This window comes from Rhinatrema bivittatum, chromosome 6 (genome assembly GCF_901001135.1).
Source record: "Rhinatrema bivittatum chromosome 6, aRhiBiv1.1, whole genome shotgun sequence".
Lineage (NCBI taxonomy): Eukaryota > Metazoa > Chordata > Amphibia > Gymnophiona > Rhinatrematidae > Rhinatrema > Rhinatrema bivittatum.
Genome location: NC_042620.1, coordinates 312,179,614 through 312,198,965, shown reverse-complemented (window position 1 = coordinate 312,198,965; position 19,352 = coordinate 312,179,614). Strand labels below are relative to the sequence as shown.

The 19,352-nt window shown below is 45.1% G+C and overlaps 1 protein-coding gene across 3 annotated transcripts in view; it reads left to right on the top strand.

Annotated features, from left to right (window-relative positions):
• Positions 1–19,352, top strand: part of SHROOM4 (shroom family member 4) — a 318,353-nt gene that overhangs the window by 243,524 nt on the left and 55,477 nt on the right. For all 3 annotated transcript variants that reach the window (XM_029607489.1, XM_029607490.1, XM_029607491.1), the window contains one exon: positions 17,189–17,253. In XM_029607489.1, the coding sequence (XP_029463349.1) occupies positions 17,189–17,253 (65 nt within the window). The remainder of the gene's footprint in view (positions 1–17,188; positions 17,254–19,352) is intronic.

Here is a 19,352-nt window from a genome sequence, read left to right as displayed (position 1 = left end):
TCTGACAAAGCATCTCAACTATTTGTGTCCTCCAATCCCAATAGATTAGGAAAGGCAGTTGCCAAGCGGTCTGTATAGTGCACCGTTATATGCTGGCCGGTTTACAGATTACAGACCCAGTCAAGGCTAAACAAGTCAGAGCAATGGTGACTTCAGTGGTTCATCTCAGGGCCATTTCTGTTGAAGACATCAACTGCTACAAAGTTGTCTGTTTACGTCTTCATGTCCCACTACTGTTTTGGACAGCATGTCCTGAGGAAACTACCTTTGGACAAGCTATTGTGTGCAGCCTGTTCACCCAGTAGTCCGCTCTCCGTTGGTGAGGGCGGGTTTTTCGATAATCGCTCTGCTGCAGCCATCGGTTTTGGACTCCTCACGTGTTTTGGCTAATTTATGCCTGCTTATTGATGGAGTAAACAAGCTTGCTTACCTTTTAAACAGGTAAAACGGTAAACAGAGTTCTCCGTAGGCAGCAGGATGAAATTAGTCATGCTTTAATTTCCGCCCGCCTCCATGGAGATTCGACTACTTATTTATTTATTTATTTATAATTTTTATATACCGATGTTCCTGTATAGAATACATATCGCACCGGTTTACAGAGAACTGAACTGTCGCCTCGGGGGCGGATACATTGAAACAATGGTTGAAACTGAAACTTACAGAGAACCCAGTGGAATGCTAAAGCTTAGGTCCTGGAAGAGAATGAGGGGCTCTGGAGGAGGTGTGCATGATGGAAACCCCATGAATACTCAGTAAAGTCCTTACTGAGCACTGAGAGCTGGGTCTGTTGCTGTCACTGGATGACATCACACACACGGCTGATTCATCCTGCTGCCTGGGAAGATCCCTGTTAACAGGTAAGCAAACTTGGTTACCCTAATGTTCAGTTGTTTCTGTAACACCGGTGTAACAGAGAGACCAGTTAAGATGTTTTGTGTTAACAGTGATGTCAATGATAACATACAGACCGAAACATACAGTGCTGTGAGTTCCACATAGTTTTACCTCCTATTCTACGTGCAGTTTCTGAGTGTAAAACCTAACAGCTGATGCAGCAAGGAATTTTACACAAAGAAAATATGCAGGTAAAATTGTGCATTGGTCTTAGCACCCTTGCATGGAAATACTATGCAAATGAGAGCTTTAGCTATTCCCTTCCAGCGCAGAGAGATGGGCTGGAATAGCTCACATTTTCCTAGTGATGGAAATTTAACTCCTGGTCAGAGATGGAGCAAGGTTTACAATGCTAGGAAAATTGTCAGAAATTTCCCTTCTTTATGGCTCTGTTAGGCTGGGGGAGAGGGGGATTGGGCTCCCAGGCTTCTCTCTCCCAGCTGCCTTCAGCGAGAATTTGCTGCAGCCCAACTCAAGCACTCCTTCACCCTGGGCACCTGTTTTCTGGGTAAACAGCAGCAGCCCTGTTGCCACTTACCAGGATAAGTTCCATTCTATCTGGCAGCAGCGAGCTGCTGTCACTTAGCTGGATAGGTTTTTACTTATCCGAGTACCTGGCGCTGTTGGCTGCTAGGTAAATACTTATTTGGCTAACTAGTGGTAACCCGCACCAGGTTCCCGGTTAAGTACCGACTTATCCGGCTAAGGGACAGTAGCTCGCTGCTGCCAGGTAGCCGGATAGATCAGTACTTATCTGAGTAAGCGGCGGCTGAGGTTTACCCTGATAAAGGACAGGTGTCTGGAGAAGAGCAATGTTTAATTTATTTTTAAAAAAAAAAAGATAATAAAATTGTTTGACCTATAATGAAACAATCAGCGTGTTTGAAGTGAGAGCATTAAGTATCAATTCCGAGCATGGCTTGCATTCACGTTTCCGTGTTAGCACACTTTTTAACTCTCATTGGAATATCGGAGGGGCTCCGCTTTTCTTCTCTCCCTACTGGGATGCCTCCCCTCACTTTCCTAGGTTAAAATTTTACAGTTTTTGCTCGTTAACCTCCCGATGCATTTGCATAACATTAGCTTACTGCATTTGGGAGTTTAAAAATAATTTAACCTGAGTGTTAAAAATGTGCTGTGGAAACCAGTGCACAGTTTAATACTCAGATTACTGCATTGGCCTTATAGTGTGTTGCTTCGCTATAAATCCACTGAAGTAGCTTTTACCTTTTTTTTTTTTTTTTTTTTTTTTCATTCAATACTTTCTAATGTAGGGATTGTTGGAAAGACTTACAGTAATTAAATGGGATCAGTTTTCATCTGTCCATCTATGGGCATAACGCTCCTAAAAAGAGACCTTCACCAAACTTGGCATGCAGGAATAAAATGTGATTCCCTGTATGTACCCAGATCAGTCCAGACTCCTGGGTTTTGCCTCCCTTCCAGCAGATGGAGACAGAGAAAATTTGGCTGACACTGCCACATAACCAGGTGCGCCGCCTGCAGTCCCTCAGTTTTTCTCTGTCTGCAACAGATGGTAGAGGTGCAAAACCTGCAGTCTGGAAAATAGGTTTAAAAAAAACAAAATTTCTTGGAGATTTCCTCCCAGGAGGTTGGTAGGTCCTAGTGGGGTCATCTTTCCTGGTTCTAAGGTGGACAAACAGGGGGTTGGGGACCATTATATTGCTCGGTCCTTCACGGCCGGGGGTAAAAATCTGGTGGAGCCGGTTCCCTCTCCCCCAGTAGGACTTGCAGAGCCCGCTGCCATTTTTCGATTACAGGGAAGTGGGGTTTTTTGGGGTTTTTTTCTCCTTTCTCTAAAGTAAAAAAAAAGTTAGGTTTCTTTATTTTTCTTTCTCTATTTATTGGCTCGGTGTGAGAGAGTTGCTAAAGCCTGGCAGGGGCTGTAACAATTTAGGCTCCTCAGGGGGCTGACCGCACTTGTAGTCCCGGCGGGCCGAAAGCATGCCACGTGCCACGTGACAGCAAGTGCCCTGCATGCGGCGATGTATGCGTGTGGCTCTCTCAGGTCAGCTCTTGTTCCCACTACTTCTCTGGGGGAGAGAAGTTCAGGGTTGATCGCGGTGGCATCAGAAGACAGCATGGGCCTGGGAGGCTCTCAGGTACATCGGGGGAAGCAGCAAGTCCCTTCCTAATTAGCGCAGGAACGGCAGCTATTTTATCTTCTCTCACGGCCGCTTCAGAGGCTGCCGGGGGGGAGGGAACAGGGATCTCCCTCTGCCACTGTCCCTGGCTGGTGTGAGCCCCATAGAGGGCCGAGGAGCCCAGGGAATTCAGTCAGGTGAGGACCTCCTGGGGGAGGATTCTGATGATTCTGCAACCTTCGCATACGATTTCGTCCTGTTGCACAAGGCTTATTTGGCTAGGAAAGCCATGGGGTAGCGCGATTCCAAGCAGGAGGCGTCGGTAGGTCCGCAGCCCAGGAAGAGGTCCAAGGTTTCACAGTGGACAAAATCGCTGAGGATTCGGAAGACGGGATGCACCTGTAGAGGACCCTCCTGAGGCGGATCCTTCTTCAGTGGGACAGGATATGGAAGAGGGGCTGGGAAAAGCCCTGGCTGTGGAGAGGGACAATCCAAAGGTGGCTCGCCTTTTCCACAAGGAAGAGTTGGGACCCCTGATCCCCTATGTCCTTAAGGAGTTAGGGATAAAAGTTCCGCGAGAGGAATGCAATCAGGAAGAGGTGGATCCGTTCATGGATTTCTCAAGAGGTCCAGTGAAGGCTATTCCTTTCCATAAGTCAGTTAAAAAGTTGGTGGTCAGGGAGTGGTATACTCCAGAGACTGGCTTGAAGGTTGGTGGAGCGATGGATACATTAAAATCCTTTGCCTGAAGACAAGCTTGAGCTGTTGAGGGTTCCAAAGGTGGATGCCTCAGTGTCAGTGGTTACTAAAAAGACAACCATTCCAGTGGCCTGTTCTGCAGGGCTAAAGGATCTGCACGATAGGAAGCTGGAAGTCCATCTCAAGAAGATTTTTTTAGGTGTCTGCCCTAGGCATATGTGCTATAGTGTGCAGCAGTTTTAAGCTTCAGGCTGGGCTGTGATGGGTGCAGCAGTTGCAGGCAGGCAAATCCATGTTTGTAGCAGAGGCAAAGCGGCTGGAGGCTGTGGTTGCCTATGGAGCCGATGTGTTATATGACCTCGTTAAGACGTCTTCTATAATGATGATGTCGGCAGTCTCTGTCAGGCAACGTCTTTGAGAAACTGGTCAGCGGTTGTTTCATTAAAGTTTCAGTTAGGAGCGTTACCTTTCAAAGGAAAGCTGCTTTTTGGAGAAGACTTGGAGGGACTGATAAAACATCTGGGAGAGAATAAAGGATATAAATTACTTGAGGATAAGCCAAAAGGGGGCCAAAGGATATTTTCCTTTGCATTCTTGGTTCAGAGGGAATAGGTGTTTTTGGCAGAGTAGAGCTTCAGGAGGAGCCCAGAGGCAGACCTTGGGGAGGCAGCAGTCCTGGAACCAATCCTTTCGAGGTCGAAAGCCGAACAGGGATGGCACTGGCCAGGGTGGTGGTGCAACCAAATCCTCCCAATGAAGCAAGGCCAGACCACTCCTCAATTCCAGTCATAGGGGGTCAGTTGACTCTTTCTTAAGAGGAGTAGGCCAAGATCACGTTGAACCAGTAGGTCTTAAGCGTGATAAGGCAAGGTTATGCTTTAGAATTTGCTCATCCACTAAGGGACTTATTCATTGTCTTCCCTTGTGCTTCCGTGGAAAAAAGGTGGGTGGTACAGCAAAACATCAGCCGCCTACAGATGCTGGGAGCCATTGTTCCTGGCTCCCTATAGGAAAGAGGGGACAGGACTATATTCCATTTATTTCGTGGTTCCAAAGAAGGAGGGAACTTTTTGCCTAATTTTGGACTTAAAGAAAATAAACATGGCTCTCAAAGTTCCTCGTTTTTGGATGGAGACTCTGCACTCAGTCTTTGCAAGGGAGAGTTCTTGGCTTCCCTGGATTTGAGTGAGGCATATGTGTACATCGGGATCCAGCTGGACCATCAGAGATTCCTCCGGTTCGTGATCCTAGGGATGCATTTTCAATTTTGCACCCTTCCGTTCGATCTGGTGATGGCTTTGAAGACATTCACCAAATTGATGGTTGTGATGGTGGCAGCTCAGGAAGGAGGGCATCCTGGTTCACGCACATCTGGACGATTGGCTTATTTGAGCAAAGTAAGAGGTCCTTTGCAGGCAGGCAGGCAGCGGACTTTATTTTGCAGCACTTGAGATCCCTGGGTTGGATAGTAAATCTGTCAAAGAACCATCTTTCCCCTTTTCAGGTGTTGGAGTTTCTGGGGACGTATTTTGATACCAGGGTGGGGAAGATGTTTCTCACCAAGGAACACATTTGCAAATTGCAGACACAAGTTCACAGTTTGTTGGAGAAACTGATGTCCAGGGTCTGGGTTTACTTGCAGGTTCTCGGTTCCATGGCGTCCACTTTGGAGCTGGTTCCTTGTGTATTTACTCATGTGAGGCCTCTGCAGGTTGTGTTGCTTTCCCAGTGGGATCAGTTGTCAGAGCAGTTTCATTTTCCACTATCTCTTACAGAGCTAGCCAACTCCAGTGTGACTTGGTTGGGACCAGTTGTGTCACGGAGTGGACTTGGAAGTTCCAGAGTGGATAGTTGTTACCACCGATGCCAGTCTCTCTGGGTGGGGAGTTGTATGCCAAACTCAGTCAATGTAGGACCAGTGGTCAGCGGAGGAAGCATTGTGGTATATCAATCGCTTAGAGACAAAAGTGGTGAAGTTCGCACTGCGTGCATTTCTATCTGTGCAGATGGCTAGTAAGGATCTTGTCAGACAGTGCAACGATGGTGGCTTACATCAACTGATAGGGTGGTACCAAGAGTCAAGTGGTGGCTCAGGAAGCCCAGGAGTTAATCCGCTGGGCAGAACAGCATCTGGCATTTACTAGCAGCTTCTCACATAGTCGGGACAGACAATGTGCAAGCAGATTTTCTCAGTCAACAACAGCTGGATCCCGGAGAATGGGAATTGTTGGAGGAAGCAATGCGTCTCATCCATGGCAGAGGAGGCCACATGGACTTAATGACACCTTAGCGAAATGCCAAGGCACCACAGTTCTTCAGTCACAGAAGGGATCGCGGAGCAGAAGGGATTGATGCCTTGGTTCTTCTTTGGCGGCGGGGTATTCTACTGTACGTGTTTCCACCGTGGCTGCTGTTGGGCAAAATATTGTGGCCTGTAGAGATTTATCTGGGAGATGTAATTCTTGTGGCTCTGGAGTGGCCTCAGCAGCCATGGTTTGCAGATCTGCTCAATCTAGCAGTGGATGGGCCATTGAGGCTTAGTCATCTTCCAAAGCTTCTGCACCAAGGTCCCATATTTTCAGATCAGGCAACTCACTTCTGTCTCGCAGCTCTGGCAGTCAAGAGGAAACGCTTTAAGGACAAAGGATATTCTGAGATTCTGTGAGGGTCTGGAGAGTTTTCGAGAATTGGGTGCATGGAGCAGGGGGTTGAACCTACTTGGGTATCCATAGTGCCTATTCTGACCTTCTTGCAAAGAGGGTTGGTGAAGGGTTTGGCTTTAACTACCTCAGAGTTCAGGCGGCAGCTTTGGGCTGTTTTTGAGGCAAAGTGCAGGGAGCGGCTCTAGCTGCACATCTGGATGTGGTGCGTTTTTCTCCAGGGGGCAAAGCATTTGTGTCCTCCAGTCTGGACATTGTGTCCATCTTGGAGCCTTAACTTGGAACTTAAAGGGTTGTGTGTGGCTCCATTCGAGCCTCTTAGAAGGGCTACAATGAAAGATCTCACCTTAAAGGTGGTTTTTTTGGTGGCAATTTGTTCCACTAGAAGGATTTAGGAACTTCAGGCCTTGACATGTAGGGATCCTTTTTTAAGAATTATGGATGCTGGAGTCTCATTGTGGGCGGTTCCTTCCTTCCTAAGGTGGTAGTGTCATTCCATTTAAGTCAATCGGTAGAGCTTCTGGTCTTTCAGTAGATGCTACAGCACCTCACACGAGAGAGTTGTGACTTTTGGATGTAAAGCAGGCATTGTTGCGGTATCTTAAACACTATTAGCTTCTGGTTATTTGATCATCTTTTTGTGCTATGGAGTGGTGCATAAAAGGATCATAAGGCGTCAAACTCCATGATAGCACGGTGGTTGAAGGAAGCTATAGGTTCGGCGGTCATGTGTCAGGGTCATCCTAGCCCCGAGGGGTTAAGGGCTCATTCTGCTCATTCTCAGGCGGCCTTCCAGGCCAAATATCAACAGGTATTACCACAAGAGATTTGTCGGGTGGCTTCTTGAAAGTCATTGCACACTTTCACCAGGCATTATAGTTTGGATGTCCAGGCCCCAGAGGCCAGAAAAGGGATGGAAATTCACCAGATTTGGCATGCAGGAAGAAAATCATCAGGTCGTTTTTTGTTTTTTTTTGAGAGAACTGAACTTCCAAAAATTCCTAATTGCTTTCTGTAGAAATAGGTTGCAGAATGTTGACCAGTGCTCCATTCCAAAAGTCCTTCCTCACCCTTCCAGGGCTGTGCCACAGAGCAACAGTGGCAGACCGAGACGGGGGAAAAAATAACTGAAGAAGATGATGAAAGATGGCACCAAAAGGTGCCTTCAAAGCCACTCCTCTGACTTCCAAATTCATGCGTGTGTTCCCCCCCCCCCCCACACCCATCCACATGCCCACAAGTACACACAGCCATAGCCCCAAAAAGCATACACCCCACTGCCCTTACCTATCCAAACACGCACATACAACCCTAACATATCCATGCTGCCCTCTCCACTGGCACACACCTGCACGCATTCCCCATCTCTCACACACATCCTTATGCTCACCACCACCCCACACTCCATCCCACACGCATACAATCTCCCACCCACGCATGCTCACGTTTGCCAGCTCACAGCCCTCCCCCCCCCCCCCCCCAAACATCTATCTTTTTCCTCCCTCCCACATACAAATACCACCACGCACCCCTTCTACAAATCTACGTTGGAAAGCATTTCCAAAGCCTTGGCTCTCTGCATGCTTTCCCTGCCTGTTTTAAAATTCTCTGGTGCAGGTCTCCGGTACATTTTTACTTTTCAAAGGAAGGGAGTAGGGGTGAGAACTGAAGCGTTGCCTTTTTTTTTTTTTTCCCCCAAGAGGTTTATATTACCCTAGGACATAACTGAGCAGGTTCAGCAGAACATTACAGACATTGCTGGAGGTGTAGCAATAAAAAATATCCTGGGGTTTTCGATGGGCAAAATCACCAGGACAAAACTGGCACAGATAATTACACTGGGGCGTCACATTCTGATAACTCTGCCCACGTGTGTGCTATCCATGACAGCACTGGGTTCTTTCTATATTATAGGGACTGTGTGTTGCATAAAATCATGAAAACAGAAAATAATTTGAATCTGGTTGTGCAATTATGTTGCTGTTGACTTCCATGACACACATGATTATGGTATGTGTTGATGGTAGCTCTCCTTTTAAAATGTGATGCGGGGTTGGCCTCTTAACAGAGGGGAGAGATGCCATTAAGGAACTTTCCAAAAAAAAATGAAACTGCCAGGAACTGCTACATAGATGATTTGATGAGTTTCTGGAATTGGGATGCAGTGATTGAACCTGACTGTCTGACCAGTCAGATGTGACAGATGTCAATGTTTGCTGCTTCCATAACGGGCCGTGGGCATCACAAAGGCACCCTGACAATCAAGTTAAACAGCCACAAGTAGGAATTCATTTTAATGTACTTTAAACAATGCCATTCATACAGTGCATAGGCAGGAGCAGAACATGCTGGCTGCCCTCACTATTCACTGGTAAAGAAAGGGTTTTTTTTTTGATGAGCTCAGTTTTCCCCACTCAAGAGATATAGAGGCCCCTCCTCTCTCACTCATGAAGGGTGAAAACAAAGCCAGCCTAATGGCGAATCATTGTGTATTCTCTCTCTTGCACTTAGGGAAGAGGCAGGATAGAAGCGAATAGGGGAGTTTGGAACCATCAAACAGATTAGCAAGGGAAGTTGTCTGGGTCCCTTTAAGAGTGCACATGTGAGAGTGAAGTTCTTGTATTCTGCATTAACCGGGTTTACTGTGCACCAAAAAAAAATATGACACCATGCTATTGCCTCCCAAACACAGAAACACCAGAACAAAGCAAAATGGAACCAATAATGTAGCCGACAAAGTTTGCAGTTATCACGTTCATGTCTTCCAAGTACTCCTAATTGCAGCTCATTCTGTGGTCTGGTTTATCTCCTAATTCTAGGTTACAGATAGACAGATGGACATGATCTCTCCATAAGGTGTTCTTACTTCTCTTTGCATAAGAATTACCTATAAACTTAAAAGTCCTAAATCTCATGGTAGTCAAATGAAAGATCACGCCTGGGTTGCAGGAGTAGTGCTGTGTGACGATGCTGGGAGTTGCATCTCACACTGCCTGTGGTTTGGAGTGCCGCTGAGCACTATTCTCTCTCTCTCTCTCTCTCACACGCCTCTTGTCTTTCTTAGCAGTGCAGGCCGTGGAAGAGGGCTCCTGGGGCTGAAGCAGCAGGATATAGCAGAGAAGATGGTCTGCCGAGACAGTGCCTTGGGCTGCATAGGATTCTGAGACAGAAGTGCTTATATGGAGAAAGTCGGTTACAGGGGCTGAGGAGACAACTCTGTTATTTGGCATCACCTGCACTATGCTGGCACTCTTCTTTCTAGTTAACGAGCATAGTTTTGAAGAACATTTTATTTAGGTTTACAAGGCCAAAGCAGAGAAGAACTAACATTCTTTTGAACCTAAATTGTAGCCTGCCTATACCCAAATACATTATCAGACTTACATTTCTAGCTTCTGCAGTTGTATTTTTGGTTTTTCAGCTGCAAGTTATGACCTTTGCATATCTTTCAGCCTACTTTTTAGCTTTTCAAAAGGGCCAGTGAGACACATTGGGAATTAAGCAGCATTTTGCCAGATCCAGCCAATCAGGGTCTTGGTTAAACTTCTTTGTTTTTTTTTTTAAGTCAGAAAATCCAATGAATACAAATTTTGATGTAGTCTCATGTTCTTAAGTCCAAAACGCAGCCATTTTTTAATTTTAAAGAAAAATAGTATTTTTGCAGGTCAGTTACTTCTTGGCTCTTTTGCTTGGAAGTGTTTTGGAAACTGGAAAGCATCCCGATGAGGAGGCGTAATGGGGAAGCCCTGGAGCAGCTGTGCTGAAATGCCCCCTTGCTGCATCTGTGGCTCATAGCGCTATAAGGCTGTGTCTAGTCACATGTTCAGTATTCCACCCTGCCCTGCAGGCTCTGCTTTCAGCAGTACTAGTGCAACCAAACCGTATTGTTTCATGTTGATATGACACCCCAAACCCCGGGGTTTCTGGAAGCTTATTACACACAGGTACAATGAATCTCTGCCCTGAAGAGTTCCTAGTTTTAGGGGTGGGTGGGACAGTTCAAAACTGCGTGCTCTTGGACAAAGTCTGTGGATACTTTTTAATCTATGGACTCTGTGTTGAATTTTTTATTTTTTTTTTAAAGCAAGAGTAGGCATATAACTTTTTTTTTTTTGCTTTTTGAAACGTGCCACTGGCACAGTTGGCTGCGGGCATTTTCACCTGCTATTTGCACTGGTCCTTTTTTTTTTTTTTTTTTTTAATTGAAAATAATGCACGTAGTTTTGAAAATGGAATCTGTGCGTTTTGTTCTCTTCCCCCCCCCATCTCCCGTCGTAAATGAGCCCCTTGCCATGCCCTCCTCTCGGTGCGACTAAAATCGTTCACGTTCTGGGACAAAAGGCTTTCTACCCCGCATAAGCCACTTTGAAATTATTTGCAATAAAACCAGTCTAAAATACCAAAATCCACCAATTTTTATTGTGATTTTTATTTTATACCTGAACTTTTATTTTGGAAAGCTACATCCACTTTTGGGTCTCCTAAGTAAATCAGGGGCACAACTGTACTGATTCGCATGGAGGCAGCACGCTGATACTGGTAATGCCTAAGCATGAACAACCAAAGTAGGCATTTGGCGGCGGGGGGAGGGGGAAAAATGGTTGAAACCTTGGGGCACGATCATGAGAAGATGATTTTGGCCGGCATTCCTGTTTAAATGGGGCTGCATGTGACTGAACGGCATGCTCTCCTAGCATGCTCAGCTTGATAGGTTTGATTTAAAAATTAGCTTTTGAATAAGATACAGATGCCTGCATTATTTTGGAGCTGCCTGAGACCTTTTACCATTCTAAGGGTGGCTCCTGTGTTTTCTTTTAACATGGGCCTCGTCAAGCAAAGCTTGAGCAGTCTTGGAATCAAAAGGGTGGCACTTAAGAGCCAGGCATATGATAACAAGGTCCCAGGAACGCCATCAATACATTATTGATTGAGCAGATGGCAAAAAAAAAAAAGTCACATTCCAAGAATTGTGCTGTTCTTAAAAGTCTCTGGTCAGTTCTGGTATCTGTGACGTGCACAAATTACTCATTTGGAAAAAAAAATTGGAGGGTCTCATACTCCATGAGAGTGGAATGTTACTGGCTGGTGTCTTGACATTAATAATAAGTTGTGATAAATCAATGCAGTTCTTGGGGGGAAAAAAACAGACAGTGGGGAATTAAGAACATATTCTAATTACAACTAAATTGAAAGAATTATATTTGGTGTTCCAGTACTGCTGGGTTCCAAGTTGTTTCTCTTTAATTTCTCTTTCAAACATTCTGGGAGTTTCGTTAGATGAAAAACATTTTGAAACAGAAGCTGAAAAACAGGACTGGCCCCTGGCTGGAGTTTGTGCTGCTAACTGGAAGACTATTTTTTTTCTGTCTAGTACCACCAGCAGTGAGCACTACCGAGATACAGTTTGGGATCCCTGCGAATGGCTCTGTCCACACATGAGCTTTTTTTTTTTTCCCCTGTGCGAAGGCAGAATTTTGTACAAACAAGGTTTCAGCGTCTGTGTGCCCGGTTTCCAAAGACGCTTTCCTGTCATTTTGATTCCGGTAGCAACAAAATTGGCCAGTGTTTGATGTGCTTTGTCAACAAACATATTCTTAAATTCTCCAGCACGGGGATGCCTTTTTTGAAAAGTTAATTTGAAGCATTTCCTGGTTTCCTCCACCCATGCTCTCCCCCCCCCCTCCTTTCCTCCGTCACGTGTCTTATTTTAGAAGAACTTGTTTGTTCCTGTTGCTCGGGCTAACTCTCCTTTAATGGCATTGCATGATGTTCGCTGCCTTAATGGCTTCCGGTGAGGCACAGAGTCATACAGACCAGGCAAAAGTCAGTGGCTACTACTGCATGTGGAAAATGGGGTTGCCACTTCCCACCTCACTCCCAGTCAACCCTGAAGAGCAGTGCTTCCCGAAAATGTATCCAGCATGACCACGTTTTAACACTTGAAAGTTCACATGACCCTAGACGACAACCAAAACAAAATGGCAAACCTCCAGCCCCCGCACACCTCTGCACACCTCTGCTACCCAACGTAACCTAAAGCAGCAAAGCAACAGAGGCTACAGAAATACCAGTATTGAAAGTCAGCACAGGCTCGCAGGCCATTCCTCATGGGTTTCTGGTTTAATGGGAAGCCTGCACCGGGGAGGGGGGAGTCTGTCTCGCAGGTCTTGCACTGATTGCTGCTGCCCAGGACTAGAGGGAGAAGTCAACAGATGGGAGCAGCTCTGTTCCCTTGGGACCTCATCCACTGAGGTTGTGACCCCCCCATTTGGGGTCACAGCTCAGTTTGGCGCTACCAAAGAAATTGATTAAGCTTGATGTTGCCATGTTGCATGCATGGAAGTGTAGCCCTTTTTCCCTAAGGGAGATCAGATCTGTGCTTGCAAAGAGAACCAAAACTAGGATTGGCTAAGTCTTATCAGGTTGACCCAGGTAAGGGAGCAACGCTGGTGAGACGACATGAAAACCCTGCTTGGGGTATCCTAAGATAGAACCAGAGAACTTGATGGAAGAGAAGGACCTACTAAGGCTATTAGCCTGCAGTTTAGCCATACCAGTTTGGATTAAATTTAAATCCCCACAAATCGCTAAGGAGGTTGATTTGAATTGTAGAAGTCATAATCCACTCTCCCTTGATCTGTTTCAGATTAAACGAGGCTCATATGATTGGTCAAATCTGAACCAGATTCAGATTCCCATAAGTAACCTGTCTTATTTAGCCCAGCTGCAGGCTAAATAAGACAGGTCCTTTACTCAGCATTTAACCACTTTAAAATCACAGACAAAAATCCAGAGGTTTGATGAGAGAGTTGCTCATCGTACGCAAAAACATGAGTCAAATGGTCTGGCAAGTCTTGACGCAAGACTAGTTTGTGTCAGTCTGAAATCTGGGTAAAACCTGAGTCAAGATGAATCCACCTGATGGGCCACAGCTGGTGCCTCACCCCATTCCTAGCAAAATCCAGAAATACTCTGGGAAAGAACCATCTGGATGGGAGTGCATAACACCAAACGCTGCTTTGATTTTTAGGGTAAAGCAGGTCATGTAAAATGGGGAACTCCCGGGGAATATACAATTGTGTGCAAACATTTAGACACCCCTGGTCAAATCGTACGTTTCACTGTATCTCTAGGTAAGCAGAAGATGACTTAACCTGTACATGGAACAAAGTTAAACATCTATAAAAAAATAAAAATCAAAATCCTGATTGTCCAGCTCCAGAAACTCGATTACAAAATTACCGTGGAACTAAACCAACCAACATTAAAAACAGGCACTGTTTATGTGCAGAAACATGGCTGTATCAGGCGTCGAAGCAAGCATGTGGGTTGAAATGAATATGGGATGGCTACAGGCGCCACAATAAGTTAAGTTGCGTTTTATTTGTAACAAAAGATTTCTACTGAAACGGACAATTTTCACGTCTAATAATTAGTTTTGGGGGGGGTTTTTTTAATTGTGATTATTTTTGCACTTTCACCTATCTCTCGGGTTATGATTATATCTTAGATGATCACATTAAAGAGAATAATATAGTTGAGTGACTGGAATTACCGCTCCACTTATGATTGCTAATGAGCTCAACACTTTTTAATGCTGGTTTGTTTAGATCCACGGTAATTTTTGTAACAACGTTACAATTTTTAATGCAGATTTACTGTTTATTTGCTGGTTTTAACAGATTGAAAATAATAGTGAATGTCATGTGCAAAGGTTTAGACGCCCTTTTCAATCAGTACTTTGTAACACCTCCTTTGGCAGAAAGAACATTTTGTGTAGCCAGCTAAAAGTCTTTCTGTTGGGTTTGGTGGTCCACGGACTGCTTCTGCGAACGTGGCAGGACACCACCGGCCCCAACCAGCCTAGCTCCTCCTTAGGCACATGCACCCAATGCCACGATGATTAAAGGCCTGCGGAGCGTCCTGATACCCTCACAAGTCTAGCCGTATAAAAGACTCTCTGTCTTTCTCTCACTGCCTCAGAAACAGATCTAGCTACCAAGCGTAGCGCTTCTTGCTTCCCAGCCTTACTCTTCAGCTTGTCCTTGCCTTCATTTTCAGTCTTCATCTCCAGTCTGTTCTCCAGCCTTTGTCTCCACCTGCAGCAGTCCTCACCTGCCCAGCCTGCTCTTGCCTTGCCTGTCTGCCTCAGCCCTATTCTTTCCCTTTCTCCTCCCTTGGGTGGATACCTGGTTTGACCTCTGCTTGACCGCTGTCTGCTCTTGACCTTTGCTTGTACTCTGGATATGCCTGGACCGCTGCCTGCTTCTGACCCTTGCCTGGACCGCGACACATCTACTCGCCACCTGCCTACGACCTCTGCCTGGCCTTGGACCACCACTCCAGTCATCAGTAGAGACCTTTGCCTAAGTCTCGCCGGCCCCACTATCCAAAGACTAAACCTGAGGGGAATGTGGGCTGGTGTAGGGGAAGGTCCTGTCTGGTCTCTGCATCACCCGGGTCCGCCTGCTGATGGTGAGAACCTGCAGGGCTCCTCTCTTCAGGCAGAGCCAATCTCGCCTCTGCCGAAGGTTCCACAAACACAACACTTTCTGTTCTTGCTTTTGGAATTTTTTTACCACTCTAACTCTTCTAACTCAAATACATTATTTTTAGGTCTTCTCGCATGTGCTGCATGTTTGAGATCTCCCCACAGATTTTCAATATTATTTTCTTTTATTGTTTATTTAGCTCACACCTTTTCATCTATAGCTTAAGGCAAGTTAAATTCAAGTACTGTAAGTATTTTTCCTGTCCCAAGAGGGCTCACAGTCTTACATTTTTAGTTGATGCAATGGACAGTGAAATTACTGTCCATTGCATCATCCTGTGCTTTGGATCATTGTCTTGCTGAAATATCCAATCTCTCTTTGGAGGGACCTTTACTTCTAGGATGTGATCCAAAATATTTCGGACTTAAGGTTTTGTTTTGCATACTTTAGTTTAGATGATAACTTTTGTGATGGAGTTGTAGAAAAGGTTTCCTTCTGACAGCTCTTCCATCATGGGATGTGCATTTGTGCGGCCATCCATTTGTCTGGATGCCTATCACATATCTAACGAATAAACAAATATATGCACAACAAATGGTGGGTGCCTAATGAATGCGTTTTAAAAGGACGTGCATACCGTTTATTTTATGCATGCATTCATCCATTCGTTATATACTCACACACACACACACAAAACGAATGAAACAAATGGTCATCCAAAAACTAATGAATGCACATTTCTACCATGTAGGTCATTCTTGTGTAAGCCATGCTGTACTGTGTACCTGTGGACAACTACTCCAATGTCAGCTAAACTTTTCAGCAGATCATTTGCAATGATCTGCAAGTTCTGTTTTGCAGACCTGACCAGTTTTTAGTCAGAGATTTTTCTTGGTCTTCCAGAGCGCATCTTGACTTCAGCAGTTCCCTGTAACTTCCATTTCTTAACAATGTTTCTGATGGTTGAAATTGGTACATGGAAGCATTTGGAGATTATTTTTTAATAACCTTTCCCTGCTTTGGAAGAATAAAATATCTTCATTTTCAAATGCTGCTTAGAGGAGCCCATAGTTGTTTGTTCAACTGTGGAATTGTCTTAAGTGACTAATTGAAGGCCTAATGAGGCATCCAGCTTTTTGAGCTTTATTAACTTTTTTTTTTTTTCAAAAGGAATAATAAATCAACTGGAATAGTTACATGCTATATTCACTTTATTATTATTTTCATTTAGTTAAAATCAGCAAATAGTAATTTTTTATTAAAATTTGGAGAAAAGATATCCTGTTTGACTTTGTACCTTGCAGAGGTTGTGTCAGCTTCTGTGAGATTCACTGAAACATACAATTTATGGCAGTTTATTGCAGTCTTTCAGACTACATAGAAAGGTACTGAGTATTCTTTTTACCATTATAAGTCCACTGGGAATTGCATTTAAAAGGTTTAAATTAATTTGGGGATTTGGGTGGAGTACTATGTAGGCTGCACTAAGAGCAGCTTAGAGCAAAACGCAGTGAAGGAAATTGTTTTCATGTCACTTTTAACTGGGAGTAAACGTTTCCTTTGCAAGCCCAGGTCTGAGGTTACAATTACCCTGCTGCACTCCTCGGGCTGAATATTTCCGTGCTGATTGCTCCAATAAGAACACACAGTAGGGAGGTGGCAAACGTACATCCTTACCACACCCCAGCCCGGGGATTTTTTTTAAAACCTTTTTGGAAAGAGTTCAGTGTTTTCAGAACAAACAAAAAAAAAATAAATTTTTTTTTCCAAAAAAGTAACTTAAAAAATGTTTGGGCGGAAGACTGCAGTCTTTCAATCGGATAAAAATTAACGTCTTCATCACTCCTTCTCCTGTCCAGCAGCACGTTCCACCTCCAGAGAAAAGAACAATCAGTGTACAGGGAAAAATAAATTGTCCTTTGCAAAAACAATGCGTTTGCCACTACAAACAAGCCAAACTGGTTTGACTCTGGAAGAGGATAAAAAAAAAAAAAAAGGGTTTAAAAATCACACGGCATGAGCTCTTCAAACCTCATTAAGGACTTGCTGCCGGAGATGAGTCCTCTTGTGCTAAGGGAGGGTGGGGATCTTGAAGTGGGAGGTAGGGAGATTGCAATATTCCGGCTTCCTTTATGAAAGGAAAAAATTCCAGGTCTCTGCGATAAGCCACTTCTTTGCACTCAGGGGGGAAAAAAAATGCAAGTAAATAGGATGCGGTGTGAGGCGATGACCTGCCCTGTTTAATCTGTAAAACAGCTGCTTTTGACTGCTTACTGGCTGGCATGGGCCTTTGTCATGACCGAAGTGATCTGACGCTTTGCAGTGTTCTTCGCAGGAACTTCCTTTGGAAGAATGGGAACAGCAAGCAAGAGTAAACAGGAAAATCAGCAAGTCTGCCAGGTAAGAATTCCGGGGTTTTGGGGGGGTCAGGGCATGTCGTGTGGGGGTGCCGCGCAGTAACGTGACAGACTTTCACCTGATGGGAACCCATGATGTTATTGTCCTGGAACAAAAGGCCTTGCAGTTGGGAGTGAAATTTCATGGCCATATGTGGGACAAGGTCACTTTTATTAGAAGTTGATATGAGCGAGGGGGGGGGGGGGGGCAAGGGACAGGAAAGCCCAGGAAATGAATTAGTACAAGCAGATGACCTTTCGCTTCTTAAGTCGCTGGTTCCAGTCTGCATTGGGCCAGAACAGAGCATCGGTCATTACTGTTGGAAATCCGTGCGGTGACCTTTGTGAAGTGGATTGATGAAATAGTGTCCACGTTACTAAAGGACACCAGCATAGCTTGCACTTATGCGGCAGCATCAGCAGAGAGCCTCAGGACTAAACTTTTCATGGCGAATGAATTGCTCAGTTATTGGTAAGGATGGACCTCTCCAAGGCAGGTTTTGGGGCATGTTGGGTGAGCGGTGGAGAATGCTCACACTGCTGGCGCTGTTCTTGTTCTGTAGATACATTAAAAAAAAAAAAAAAATCTTGGTTGCCGGTTCTGTCAGTCTATCACTTTTTTTCCTAGTGGTGCCCAACTTCTCATTGTCTCCTGGACAAAATTCCCCTTTTCTGCTTCTGAAGCCCTAGGGGCACCCTCACAGCTTTCACAAGCACAAGATTTACTAGAATAAGGCATTATTGGGGAACTCGTAAAACAAGCGAGCTAATGATGTCTGCTAGATGTAAAATCTGTCATTTTTAATGGGTTAAGTGAAGATCTTCAGATAACACCGCTTCAGGCAGCTACCTTTGCACAAGGCTTGCTCTCTGACTGCACATTGCACAGAAATGAGACTGGTCTCAAACCCTTGGACATTGTGTGGTGATGGAGCCGAGGGGGTGCAAACTGTAAGGACTCTGGGATGGGAGGAGATGTGCATTTGAAGGCCAATGGCATGAGGGAAACACCATTGATTTAGTGGTAGAGGTGTGTGGAGGAGCTGGCCACACCATGCCAGGTTTGGGGGTGGGGAGGGCCGGAAGAGGAGATCTAGATATGCATGAAATGCTGTTGTCAATTTCAAGTCATTTTTCACATATTGGGCTGCGTCAAATACTGTGAAAGGGTAGCCGATCATTTGCACTGTGCTGACGATGCTTTGCAGTCTTGCAAGAGAGAGAGAGACAAAAATCCATATCAAGTGATTCTTTGAAAGCTTTGAAGAGACTTTTCAGACAGCCTGCCTGGGTGGAAATGTGCGGATAAAATTTGTACCCATGAATCTTGTGCCTGTATTTTAAAGGGTGAGTACACGGGTACTGAGAACTGGCGCAAATTCTGGGGGTAAAAACGTACAGCCATGTTTCGTCTGTGTGCACAGTTTTAAAGATTTCCCCCAATATCTGAATGAAAACCAACACGAGGAAGACCTTTCAACATTTTGTATGCAAAAAACCAGAACTGATATAGAGCTGTGTGTGCACTCGTGGGCACTTACTACTTTAACCGTTTTACAAATGGCAATACCTACAGGGAAGGTGCCGGTGGCAGACTCCTGCTGCCAGAGTGTTGTGAGGTGGAGCAGTTGGAACCGCTCGTCCTCCCATTGGCTCCCGTCGCAGGGGCTGGATCCGTTTCAGGTCTGTAGGGCAACTGCCGATTGCTGGCGGTTTCAAACTGTCGACACTACTTACAAGTACAGGGTGTTCCTGGCTGTGAAAAGCTTTCTTTTTATTGTCAAACCAGTTTTGTTTTGTGTTTTTTTTAAGACCTTCCACCCATCCTTTCCTTTGTATGTAATAACACTAGGAAACCGACCGATAGAAGCTTTATTGGGTATTGAAAATGGGCTCTTGACAACATAAGGTGAAAGTTTCCCGCTGAGCCTGCAAAAAATCTTTCCCTCGTGCACGACCGCTAGAAGCTTCAGCTATCGCGCTGTAGCAGTGGAACCCAGAAACGCGCACAGTTAGGCTTTTAAGGGACGGCACAGTTCACGTTTCTGTATTTGCTTTTGCTTTCGACGCGTGGGACCATCTCAGGAGTGGGTCGGTGTGTTG